This window comes from Haliotis rubra, unplaced genomic scaffold (assembly GCF_003918875.1).
Source record: "Haliotis rubra isolate DU_JTF1 unplaced genomic scaffold, ASM391887v1 Scf256, whole genome shotgun sequence".
Lineage (NCBI taxonomy): Eukaryota > Metazoa > Mollusca > Gastropoda > Lepetellida > Haliotidae > Haliotis > Haliotis rubra.
Genome location: NW_025766625.1, coordinates 109,078 through 122,986, shown reverse-complemented (window position 1 = coordinate 122,986; position 13,909 = coordinate 109,078). Strand labels below are relative to the sequence as shown.

General features: G+C 41.8%; 1 protein-coding gene across 1 annotated transcript in view; it reads right to left on the bottom strand.

The window, feature by feature from the left end:
• LOC124279775 (cilia- and flagella-associated protein 47-like) overlaps window positions 1-13,909 on the bottom strand; it is a 65,698-nt gene that overhangs the window by 3,789 nt on the left and 48,000 nt on the right. The window contains 19 exon segments of the mRNA XM_046715655.1: window positions 256-427; window positions 1,639-1,795; window positions 1,797-1,908; window positions 2,568-2,796; window positions 3,135-3,291; window positions 3,452-3,568; window positions 3,570-3,672; window positions 4,151-4,258; window positions 5,051-5,226; window positions 5,632-5,773; window positions 6,269-6,417; window positions 6,627-6,681; window positions 7,241-7,359; window positions 7,675-7,760; window positions 7,763-7,817; window positions 8,402-8,607; window positions 9,515-9,650; window positions 10,891-11,013; window positions 13,260-13,399. Of these exon segments, the coding sequence (XP_046571611.1) occupies window positions 256-427; window positions 1,639-1,795; window positions 1,797-1,908; window positions 2,568-2,796; window positions 3,135-3,291; window positions 3,452-3,568; window positions 3,570-3,672; window positions 4,151-4,258; window positions 5,051-5,226; window positions 5,632-5,773; window positions 6,269-6,417; window positions 6,627-6,681; window positions 7,241-7,359; window positions 7,675-7,760; window positions 7,763-7,817; window positions 8,402-8,607; window positions 9,515-9,650; window positions 10,891-11,013; window positions 13,260-13,399 (2,542 nt within the window).

Here is a 13,909-nt window from a genome sequence, read left to right as displayed (position 1 = left end):
AGGGTGAACTGGTCGCCTCTTACGACAAGCATGGGTTACTGACATTGATCGTCTGTGTGGCATGTCGTTCTGTCTCCTGTTACCAGGCATGGGTTTAGTGAATAAATTAGTAATTATAAAACATTAATCACCTGATTCACCAAATATTGACTAGTTTCAGCAACATCTACACTACTTAATAGAAAGCACAGTTACATTTTCTGTCAGTGTAAGTGCTGTAGGTGGTATATGTGTTACAGGTGTTACAGGTGTTACCTGAGAGGTTTGAAGGGGTTGAACTTGACATTAAACACCAGCACCACCAGTCCTGTGTTTATATCTCGGTGCTCTCGCACCAGTGTTATGCTGACAGAATCCTTCAGCTGGCTGTTGGCATCCTCGGTATTGAATGTCAGCTCATGACTAAACTCATCAGCTGTGGCAAGAGCTGTGCAAAACATAAAATATATGTCAATATCCTAAAGAAACACTATTTTAGAACAGGAAAAGTAAGGATTTCTTTTCCACTGAGTTGTTAAAGAAAGCAAATACACAATAAATAGAGCAATTGGATTACCCCACACAAAGAATGTGTCTATTCTAAAGTACCGGTAATCTGAAAGAGTTACTCTTCTCTGTATATGTTGCAATAAGTGGTCAAGACCCCAATATTCTCCTTCCAACATCATGAAGCACATCTATCCACTCACATCAGTGACCAACTATCCACTCACAACATCAGAGAATATCAACTATCCACTCACAACATCAGAGAATATCAACTATCCACTCACATCAGAGAATATCAACTATCCACTCCAAAAATAAGAGAATACCAACTATCCACTCCCAACATCAGAGAATACTGACCATCCCCTCCTAACATCAGAGAATACCAACTATCCACTCCCACCATCAGAGTATACCGACTATCCTATCCCACCAGAGAACACCGACTATCCTAACCCACCATCAGAGAATACCAACTATCCAGTCCCACCATCAGAGTATACCGACTATCCTATCCCACCATCAGAGAATACCGACTATCTAGTCCCACCATCAGAATATATCAACTATCCTATCCCACCATCAGAGTATACCGACTATCCAGTCCCACCATCAGAATATACCGACTATCCTATCCCACCATCAGAGTATACCGACTATCCTATCCCACCAGAGAACACCGACTATCCACTCCCACCATCAGAGAATACCGACTATCCTGTCCCACCATCAGGGTATACCAACTATCCTATCCCACCAGAGAACACCGACTATCCTATCCCACCATCAGAGAATACCGACTATCCACTCCCACCATCAGAGTATACCGACTATCCACTCCCACCATCAGACAATACTGACTATCCACTCCCACCATCAGAGAATACCGACTATCCAACTCCCACCATCAGAGTATACCGACTATCCACTCCCACCATCAGACAATACTGACTATCTACTCCCACCATCAGAGAATACCAACTATCCACTCCCACCATCAGAGAATACCGACTATCCAGTCCCACCATCAGAGTATACCGACTATCCACTCCCACCATCAGACAATACTGACTATCCTATCCCACCATCATAGAACAGGACCATCCACCCTTGCAATTATATAAGCATATTACATAACTATCCACTCACTCTCTCCCACTACGATGCCATCAGGGACTTGAGGAGCAGCATCCTTGGGAGTCTTGGCCCGTGTCTTCATCCGCTTCTGTGGTCCAGCAGAACATGGCGCAACCCCAGCCAACGTCACTTCCAGACGCTCTTCAATGACCTCCCTGGCCCGACACTCAGATGATGGCGCCCTGGCTGTCCCGCACAGGCTTTGATTCAGGGATGCCATTGATAGGGAACAGCCATCTGATCTCCATCAGCCCGCCACTGCTGGTTCGTGACACAGGGTACCTGGACATACAGTGGGTGATGGAGGTACTGATCTGCCTTTGTTTCCATAGCAACTAGCAACTTCTGGAGTAGTTGTGTATCAGAGATTACACATACCGTATATTACCAGAGATAAGCCGAATATTTTCATACTTAATCAGTTAAATAAAATATGATTACTCAACAATTTCTGAGCTGGAAAATTAATCCTATAGTCTCTCATCTTCATGATGCATATTATCTCACGGAAATGTTTCTTTATATTGTGGAAAAGCCATCTCTATGTGCATGGATGATCTCTGTTAACAAAAGGGGTGAGTGAATATGGTTTTATTGATATACCAGCAATATAAGGGTGGTGTACACCATGAGAGGGCTTCACACATTGTACCATTACAGAACTGCCAACTAGGATATTTCTTCTTAGACTGGCATTCTAGAAGTTGAGGAGATGAAGAATGAGGGCAATTTTTATGGATATACAACTTCTTTATTCTTGTATTCTCATAAATTCTAATGTCGTCACTTGCTTGACAACGGCATTAGAATCTATGTTGAAACATCACCTATATGAGAATAATAAGAAGTTGTATATCCATAGATATTGTCCTCATTCTTCAACTTGGACATTTGTCTCAGAATGTAGATTGTAAGCAATAACATGGTGTATTTCAACTCACCCATTAGCATCTGTGGGGACGTACTGCCAGGGTGCGCCGTCCTCCCTGCGGACAACCACAGTACACAGTCCCTCGTACTTCCTCATCTGGCTAGGGGCGAAGCTGACTGGGATGTCCAGGGTGGACTTTGGCCCCACCCTCAAGCTGTTGTTGTGTTTCAGCAACAGGCAGAAGGGAGACTCCTCCGACTCCAGGCCAGTAGTGACACGCTGCAGTTGCTGCTCATTGTCTGGTTGGATGGATAAATGACATTTAACAGTCAGCTTGTGCAACAGAATTAGAAAATAGCTTTCATTACATATAGTATAAGGTGAGATCAGCTATAAAGTCACATTCAAGATTATTGCTCTTATTCATAGAGTATCTGTCCTTAAGTCAATAATTTGGAATGTTTTAGAAAGTCTCAGGAAAAATGTAGCTAGGCTTCTTGATCACATGAAGAGATGCTGGGTCAGTCAAGCTATTGTTGGTATGCAATCGCAATGGCAAGGCAGTGCTTTGACCTAACTTCCCAAGGGTCATTCAAACATATAAACCAATAGGTAGGAACATTCTACGTTTGCTTACCAGTGAGAATGATGTTGGCCAGAACTGCGTGGTCGAGGGGGTTTCGGAAGGGGATGATGAGGGTGGTGTTGGTGCCAGCAGCGGTGAAGACGCTGACCGGATCCTGGGGCTGGGGCAGCTGACCAGTGCCTGTGGCCATAAACACCCACTCTCCCAGCTGTACAACAGACAGCAGGAAATATTACACATCATGTATTTTACAATACAGAATGATTTCTCAAAACTGTGACAAGATGGCTGCAGGTTTTCACAACAACATGATAACAAATTATGACAAGAAGGTGGCAGACTGTGCCAAGACAACTACATGCATGTACCTGTTCACTGTGAAATGTGATGTTGGCATGGTGCTCCCCTTGTCCCAGGGTGGAGGGCATGAAGTGAAGAGGGACCTCAATCTGGGAGTGAGGTCGGAGGAGGAGGGGGCGCTCGCTCGTTGTCCCGCTCCAAGGAGAAGTTGTTGATGTTGGACACTGTTGGCACTAGCTCCAGCATCTCATCTGTTGGGTTCTCCAGCAACAGAGCCTGCTTCGTCCATCTGACACAGACACAAGGCAGGTTAAAGGTTGTCTAGGGATGGTAGCCTGACTATACAGTTGTGCTGTTGTCAGTATAGAGTCTGGTGAGCTATATGACCCTGATTTCCACCAGTATCTGATATTTGGTGGACATGTGACACAATCAGATAGACAAGATACTCATGTCAGACTTTTTCAGACAATCATCAGATTCTCACAGATTTAGAAGTTCTGTCTGATAGTGTCTGATGTTGTTTATAGAAATAGGCACCATAATTGTATGAATTAAGGTAGAAACAATTATTCATATTTTAGATGCAAATCCATGATAGACAGAGAATTTGGGGCAGCTGGCAGCTAGAAGTAAGGTTTACAAAATCTTGTCACATTTCTTTACCATATCTGAATGTAAAATCTGAAATTGATTAGTAATGATCCTATTATTTCCTATTTCTTCTTAGGAAATATTACATTCCTGACATGAAGAGACATGATTACCTGCCAAGCTCACACTCCATGTGAGGCAGTGTGGTTGGTTGTGGTGGCTCTGCCTTCAGTATCAGCTCATACCAGAACTCCCCGACAGCCTCATTGTAGAACACCAGACTGCCCATCAAGACACAGAATTACAATACTGACACATCGATATTTGACATCTAAATATATATCATCTGATGGCAAAACTGTGCTACAGACTCATGACAGAGGTTGAAAAACTCTTGTAATGAAATTTAAGACACAAGCAATTTAATCAGAGTGCACTTAAACTTTGGCAAGAACTTCATCTCTATGGGTTTACCATGAATATAGAGCTGTAATATTGCTGATTTTCAAATTTTCATTCCTTCCCAAACAGGTATACATCTCTAATGGAACCATACAGGTAATAAGACATTTCACCACAAGGGAGAAACAATTTCATTTTCAGGGATGGGGAGTTTGCCATTTTGTCCAAGAAAATTATCAAGTTCCTGTTTCACTGAATTTTTAAACATATGCCTTGTACAATTACATGTATGCTTTCTTCTTGCAGATGGTATGCTCAAAGAATACAGTTAATTGTTTTTTTGGATATTAATGATACATTTATAGCTCTTGGTTACGTTGAAAACATAATTCAGTTCCTAAACATAACAATAAATCTGCTGATCTCAATGATAATCCTGTCTGCCACCTACCAGTTTGAAAATCAAATAGTTACTTCCTCATCTGTGAAAAGAGCACCTAATCAGTAGCCAAATTTTGGAAAAAATTCAATATTTCGTAAGACTGTATGGTCTATCTTCAAAGTGACTATACTCAAGCATGAATGAGAGAGCACCTCATCCAAGTATGATGAAAGAAGCTCATGTTGACAGACACTTTGGATTTCAGAACATCGAACCATGAGAGACCCACCTTCCCTTCCTGGTGCCGACGACAGCAGGGGAGAATGTCACGAGGTATGGCTCTTTCTCCCCTGCCCCCAGGGTGATGGATTCCTGGCCCTCAAGGTCACGCCCGCTCACCACTGCTTCCAAGGTAATGTCATTGGGTGTGGGGTTCCTGACAACTACCTCCAACACAGCCTTTTTCTGAAATATTGTTGTCAGTAATCTTTAAATTGCTCCTGCGGCTAAAATGATATGAACGTGATATCCATTCCCTAATAGCAAGTAACATATGCTATATTTGGGATTACACTTTCTCAGTAAAGTACAGATTGTAGTACTTTTGTTGGGTTGAGTCCCATACGGGATTCGAACCTACATCCCCAGAGTCAGGCACCTACTCGCCAGCACACAAAGTTAGCTGCCTAACCAACTCAACCACCACAGTTTCCCCATGCCTTATACATGGGGTTGCTTTATAGACGGTAAACAATTACACATATGCATTGTACAATCATAGGATGATCATAACAAATTATCACGATGATCACATAATATCATTGTGATAATCAAATGATACATCACTATGATCATATGGTACTGCCTTACCTGGCAAGCACAGCCAATCTCCATGGTGCGTTCTGGTGGCGGCGGCGATACGTTCAGTTCCAATGAGTACCAGATTCTGTAGCCATCATACTCTTTGGTCTCATCATCTGATGGCACATCATCTCCATCACTGTCTACCTCCCTGTAGGTACAACATCGTCAACATAAGTCTCAGCATTCACAAACTACACCAACATATTTCCCCCACAACAGTGACAGAGGAACATCACAGTCAGCAATCATACATATAATTCCACAATAACAGCACTTCAGAACATAAATGACCCTTTATGTGAAGCACAAAATTATCTTCATGTGTAAGACCTTCTTGATTTACATTCTTCTGAAAGGTGAACCAAAACACAGGTTTATACCAGAGTATTGAATGCCTTAACCACTTGTCCACCTTACCATGTGTCCAATTACCTGAGTGAATGTCCTTCAGATATTATCCTCAAATGTGGAAGCAAACACAGGTTTATACCAGAGCACTGAATGCCGTAACCACTTGTCCACCTTACCATGTGTCCAATTACCTGAGTGAATGTCCTCCAGATATTATTCATTGAATGCTTCAATCCTCATCTACAATTAACATCCATCTGATTACCTGAGATTACTGAACCCACTGCCTCACCTGACAGGACTCCTCCCAGCGACGAAGGCGATGATGCCCTTGTAGACCCCCCTCCTCTTGGGCGTGACCACCATGTCGTATGTACCAGTCTTACTCTGCAGCACTGACACAGCGTTCGGGCCGCTCACAAAGGGGATGTCAGTCTCCACCTGGACACACAGAAACACACATCATACTCCCTGCCTAATGGGACACTATGGGACATACTGACCCATATAAACTACCATGAGACATACTGACCCATATAAACTACCATGGGACATACTGACTCTGGAGACATACTGCATATAAACTACCATGAGACAATGAACATGTACATATTTTCTACTATGTTTCTGTCAAGGAATGTGACATTTACCTGGTAGATCAGCTTTTTCTTGGTCATGTTGGGGATCTTCAGTTGGTGGACATGGCTGCAAGCAAGGAGGTACATTTTACAAATCAAATCTGTATATTAAGTGATTGACCAAAAAAGTCTGGAGTAATGTTTAAGAGAGGGATCTTCTTGCTATGATTGTCGCAAGTATGGGCATTACAATCATCTTAGCATCAGATTGCTTTGTGGAATGGGAAACACTTGAAGGTGTATTCAGCCTTACTCCAGCATCACAATAATCAGAGACTGTACAAATCGTACCTCCCAATTCAGCATGACAAATAAACAAACTAAAGAGTTAAACAATGCACTCTGTGATATGCAAGCTATATTTCAGCCATTAAATTATCAGTTCAGTACTAGACTAACCAGTGATTGATATTACCAGCAACAATCCACTGCATTGGGGTACAAGGACACACTATGAAACAGATATCAAGTGTGGCCACCCAATCCATTTGGTTGACTCTCACTAGTGTTGGGAATTGGTTAATAGTCATAGGTCGCAGGGACCGATTCATACCCAGAATCCCTGGGAAGACACTACAGTATCTCCGCCACTTAATACAATACAGACTGATCCTTTCTGAACTGACCTGCTCTTGGCCTGGCAGTTGATGACGATGTGCTCAAGCGCTAGTGGTTTGGTAGCACGGCCCTGGAGGTGGAAAGTGTGGTCTGTGCCGTCATCCGTGTTGCTCAACACCAGCTTACCCTGGGGGACACAAGAGTGGGTTCATGTAGCGACATACCCTAAAAATAACTGAATACTGTGGAAACAGGAAGTAAAGAGTGAAGAGTTAAATGTCTGTAGCCAATGAAACATGACAGTTGTGGTTCATTGTTGGTTTGTGTATCTCAGACCTAAACTAACGTTACACTGTGTACCCACCTGGATCTCCTTCTCGTACATCGTCATATGAGCGAAATATTCTCAAGCACTGACGTTAAACCCAATTTCATCTCACCTCACCTCCTTCTCGTACAAAGGCTTGAAGGTGAGAGGGTAGTGGCTACACTGTGAACTCACCTGGATCTCCTTCTCGTATAAAGGCTTGAAGGTGAGAGGGTAGTGGCTACTCTGGAAAGCTTTGGCCAGCATGGTAGGGGGACCAAGAACCCCTCCCCAGACATCTTTGCTCGTAGTGGCCAGTCATGGTTTGTCATGTTCATCTAAAATACAGACAGAAATGTCAGGTGTCCAGGCCATAAAAATACATGGTCAACAGCAACAAACCACATTAGATACCCTTCTTAGAAAATAACCTTCAATCCATAAGGAATTTTGTGTAATGTGATGGGCTTCACTTTTGTTTAGTTATTCTTCCTATCTCCCACATTCATTCTCCTTGAACACATGAATCAGCACCAGGAGGGTGCTGGTGTACAAAGCAACCTTAGCGCTAAGACTACCTATAGTCTATGTTAAGGTATGGGAGTTATGGTCACCTTAGCGCTAAGATCGCTTTGTACAACGGCACCCTGGTCAATACATCTGTTGTGACATGAGGAACTGTGACTCCCATGATCTTCAGTATTTGCAACAGATGTGACGTTGCAACATCTGTTGCTAAGGGTCTGTTTCACAAACAATGAAACAATAAGCATGATATAGCCAATCAGCCCATAGAGAGACTTACCAAAATAATTTCTCTAAATTCATAAAAACTTCTCCAGATCTCTGACAATCCACAAGAATTCTTGTCCATGACCTATAATGACTCCTAATTACATATAGTATGAGATTATAGACTTACGATTGGAATCATCTGAGTGACCGACTGGTGGACAGGGGCTGCGAAGTCCAGCTCTGCGGTGCTGCCCTCAGGGTTGACAGTACACTCAATACGGTAGACGCGCACATCTTCTGATGACTGGAGTACAATCTCACAAGGGTAGTGGCCTGGCTCGTGGGCCAAGAAGGTGATGGGAAGTCCCACCACACCATCGTCAAGCTTTACTCCTGGACAAACACAACAAGATGGAGAATGAGAGTGCTGTAGTCACTTAAACTAGATATAACATTCTGATGATTGGTGTGTGTTTGAACAGAACATGAAGTATATGAAAGTGAGTGGGTGAATTTTCATTGACTGCTAGTACAGTTCTGACATGTCAGCCTTACTTAAAAGCAAACCAAACATAATGTGTGCCATACCACTCTTGTCAAAACACTTTTGTGAAACCTACAGGCATGAAAGCAGTGCTGACTTGTAAAACTATTATTGGTGTAAAACTGGAGGTTGAACACAGAACCAGGAAATTCTGTTAACCAAACAACACTTGGTGCTGCTTTTGCAACATACAACATGAAAGTAAACGTTGTCTAATGATTGCAGCCAAACTATATCACCCCTGGAGATACTGAAAGTGATTTCACAGATTATAAACACTGAACCAAAGACACACATGTATAGTAATTGCCTACACAGTCATAATGTACATGTCCATCACCTATGTAGTCATCACCGGCATACTTCTCACAAGATCATCACTTGCATGGCATCACTTACAAAGCCATCAGCAGGATAGCCAATACTTACATAGCTGTCACAACATAGGCATCACCTATGAATTCATCACTTACATAGTCATCACCTACATAGGTGATCATCACTTGCATGGGCATCACTTACACAGCCATCAGCAGGATAGCCAATACTTACATAGCTGTCACAACATAGGCATCACCTATGAATTCATCACTTACATAGTCATCACCTACATAGGTGATCATCATTTGCATGGGTATCGTTTACACAGCCATTAGGGGTAGCCAATACTTACATAGCTGTCACAACATAGGCATCACCTATGAATTCTTCACTTCCATAGTCATCACCTGTCTACATGTGACATGATCTACATACCTCTGGGGACTCGGACATTTGGTGGGGCGCTATTGGCATGAGCTTCAACAGGACTTGGTACGGTCAGCTTCTTTGACACCTTGAAGTACTCCGAGTCCGTCTCCACAGTGTAGGTGATGCCCTCTGGGGGGAGAGTCTGTAGGAGGGGCACATCATGTTAGTACCGGCTACAGAGTAAGTCATAGAAGCTTTGTTCTTTTCAGTAATTTGTTAATTCTTGTTTTATTTCGGTTTAGGTTCTCCTTGTCTCAAATATGAGAATACTGGGTATAAAAGTACTTTCATTAGGATGTAATAATGTTTACAATCAACTTTGATAGTGGTACTTTTCTCCCTAGGAATTTAAGGTTTACCAGTATGTACCACTTCTGATCACTATATCTCTGACTAATCCAATGGTAACTTCTCTATTGATGACTTAACCATTATTTTCCCTCCCCATCTACAACCACCCCTGGATCTACCTCTACATCTACAACCACCCCTGGATCTACCTCTACATCTACAACCACATCTACAACCACCCCTGGATCTACCTCTACATCTACAACCACATCTACAACCACCCCTGGATCTACCTCTACATCTACAACCACCCCTGGATCTACCTCTACATCTACAACCACATCTACAACCACCCCTGGATCTACCTCTACATCTACAACCACATCTACAACCACCCCTGGATCTACCTCTACATCTACAACCACATCTACAACCACCCCTGGATCTACCTCTACAACCACATCTACAACCACCCCTGGATCTACCTCTACATCTACAACCCCTGGATCTACCTCTACATCTACAATCTACACCCCTGGATCTACCTCTACATCTATCTCTACATCTACAACCACCCCTGGATCTACCTCTACATCTACAACCACATCTACAACCACCCCTGGATCTACCTCTACATCTACAACCACATCTACAACCACCCCTGGATCTACCTCTACATCTATCTCTACATCTACAACCACCCCTGGATCTACCTCTACATCTACAACCACATCTACAACTACCTCTAGATCTACCTCTACATCTTCAACCACATCTACCTCTACATCTACAACCACCCCTGGATCTACCTCTACATCTACAACCACCCCTGGATCTACCTCTACATCTACCTCTACATCTACAACCACCCCTGGATCTACCTCTACATCTACAACCACATCTACAACTACCTCTAGATCTACCTCTACATCTTCAACCACATCTACCTCTACATCTACAACCACCCCTGGATCTACCTCTACATCTACCTCTACATCTACAACCACCCCTGGATCTACCTCTACATCTACCTCTACATCTACAACCACATCTTCAACCACATCTACCTCTACATCTACAACCACATCTACCTTAGCTTGTTGGACAGCAGAGACTGGGTTAGTGGACAACTTCTTGACTGTCTTGGCGGTCACGCTACAACTCATCAACGTGTTGGTCACGTGACGGCGTTGCAACTCCACGTCTGACATGTGCTGGTGGAAAAACAAACTGGTTACTCCCAACTCCATGACTGATCAGATGATACAACAGATAAACAGATACAACAGATTCCTGGTACTGGGGCAGGTAAATACAGGTGGAGCACTGAACAGCTGATCACCATACAGGTGGAGCACATTTCCAATACAGATAATAACCTTTGTTTTGTCTTCTACAGGGGCACCTGCATATAACTAATCACGAGATATCTCTTTTGTAATGTTTCATTTTACTGAAGCAACCAAATTAAGCAAAAAGCACAATCAGTAAAAAAGTAGTTTACACTTACATGCATTTGCACAATCATTCTTTAATGGATAAATAAACCAAAAACATATAGAACAATATCATGGAACAATGCTGTTAACTTTTTAAATACTATTTTATCAAATGTTGTTTGTTAAAAAAATGTACACATTTTGTATTCTTATCAGATTTCGCTACAAAATCTATAGAGCCAGAAAAGAAAATGCAAAATAGATAAAAAATACAGAGGTACAATTATTCATTTTCATTTTATTCTCTGGATATTCTCACATAAACCCTCATTCGTGACCAACTCATGTTATTCGGGACAAGCCGAATAGCTACTCGTGCCCCTCTGGAAGGATTTCATATTGGCGCATGAACATCAGACCTACTTCAAACAGGAACGATAACTCTATTCTTGTTTGATTCCAATGGTACTTAATATCACCGAAGTAATCATACATTGTATTGCTGTTTATGTTTTCAAAGAATTAAACCTTTTTGATACAACTAAAAGAAGGAGAAAAACTTATTTGTTACAGACTTATTCTGATGTAATTATTACCAGATGTTCACCTTATATTTCCAAGTATATTTCTAAATAGGGTTTGATAATCACCATAGGGATTTGTTTTATTAAATATGTAAATAGAATTTATAAAAGCTACATTAAATCCCAAAGCAGAAACTCAAAATGACTTTAAAATATTTCTCAAACTAAACATTTGTGTAACCTTGCTGTCATATCCCAGGTGGAATTTTTAATGAATTCGCGGAAAAACATATGAATGACCAAAAACAAAGTCAGATTAAAATATTCCCAGTGATGTGAAATATATGCCCAATGTTAAAGATTAAAGTCGATTAGTAGCATACAGATATAAGTCTAATATTATTGTTTTGAAACTCGTAGCGATTTATAATTACATTTCCTCAACTTGTTGGAAGCGCATGTACAATCTCCATAGCAAGCCTGCAAGATCGTCAGAAATACCCTCAGTTGGACCCATGAGAGACGTTATGTCAAAAACGTGCGTGTATTTGAATCTCTCACCGTCAATCGCATGATTCTTATCAAAAACTTCATAATAGGCAGCAATATCCTGTTAGCTAAGTTCTTTGTACTTTCAATATGGCGATATATATTTTTCATGATTTTTTTAAACAATGACATAATGCCATAAACGATTTAAGTACTCAGGATTATTTTTACCAAAGCACCGCAGTCATTTACGGGCATTCTGATTGGTTTGTCGTATTTTCGCACATAACAAGCATCGAGTGGGGGACGAGTCTTCTTGGAGGTTACAGGAAGAGGCGAGTGGTGACGAATGATAAACCCCACCACTACTATATATCTGAAGGACTACTAGACATAACATGCACGGTGTTGTCAAATGTGTATAAGGTCTCAGTACTGAGGATCTGTATACCTTGATGTTATTTCCAGTACATCTCTACAACATACACTATTTCTCCATTACCTAAGATGTACTAGAAAAAACACATGACTTCTAGAAACTTTGTCCTCAAATTTCTGTCTGATCAGAGAAACAAGAATAACTGATTCTGCATGGAGTTGTTAGTGGTGCTGTGTGAACAGTGCTTCTTGTTGCTAGGCAGGTGATGTGCCACAGTTCAACACTTAGGTGAAAAGGTCATCTTTAGTGTGGTGAAACTATTTAGAATCAACTCAGTCTGCATGAATACTGTTACCATGACAACAATATATGTAACCATGACTACAGTATGTGTTAACATTGCAACAATATGTGTTAACAAGACAACCATATGTTACCAGAACAACAGGGTTAGAAACCAACACTTGTCTGCTAGCCCAATTTCCAAATGGTTTTGATATTACAAAGGTATGCTATCTTTTCCCTGGTGTTTGTGTTAATTCTAACCCTGTACAATGTGCATTTACCCAAGAAAACCATATGTTACCATGGCAATGAAGTGGTCAGTGATGGTGGAGAGCAGGACTCACCTGTTGGGCAGCGAGGGTGAGACTTCTCTCCTTGGACATGTTGGTGACGGGGATCAACAGGTTCTCCTTCAATGTCTGACCAGCCTCACACTTCCAGTATATCACCCGGTCGTCTCCACCAAACATACCTCGCCCGGAACCTGCAGCCACCCAAATGTTTAACTGTAAGGATGGGACTCTGGCATGTGTTTATAAAGGCTTCGCGTGTCACATACTTTGAGTCAACTAGCTCCAACTTGGTCCCGTTTCACAAAGTGATCGTACAGCCAAGGAAATCATAACACCCATACTTTAACATACACTATGATCACTTTGAAGAACAGGGCCCGGGCTCTTAGCAACATTTCCAATAGATTTTAGTGATTATTTATTATATAAATGATTATTAGCTGTCGACACCAAACATAAATTTGCTTGACTCAAGTTGCAAACTCTAAAGGTCGCATGTTGATCAGATTAGCACATACTGCTGACCAACGGAGTGAGACGGATGTGAAAGTGTAGTCTCTCTCAGCAAGATGATACAATGGTGTCCAAAAACAGGGATGGCAGGGACAAATACTCATTGCCCTGACATATTGCTCATACAATGACCACTATCCCACACAGAGACTCACAGCTTTTAATCTAACCCTTCCATTCCACGTTGG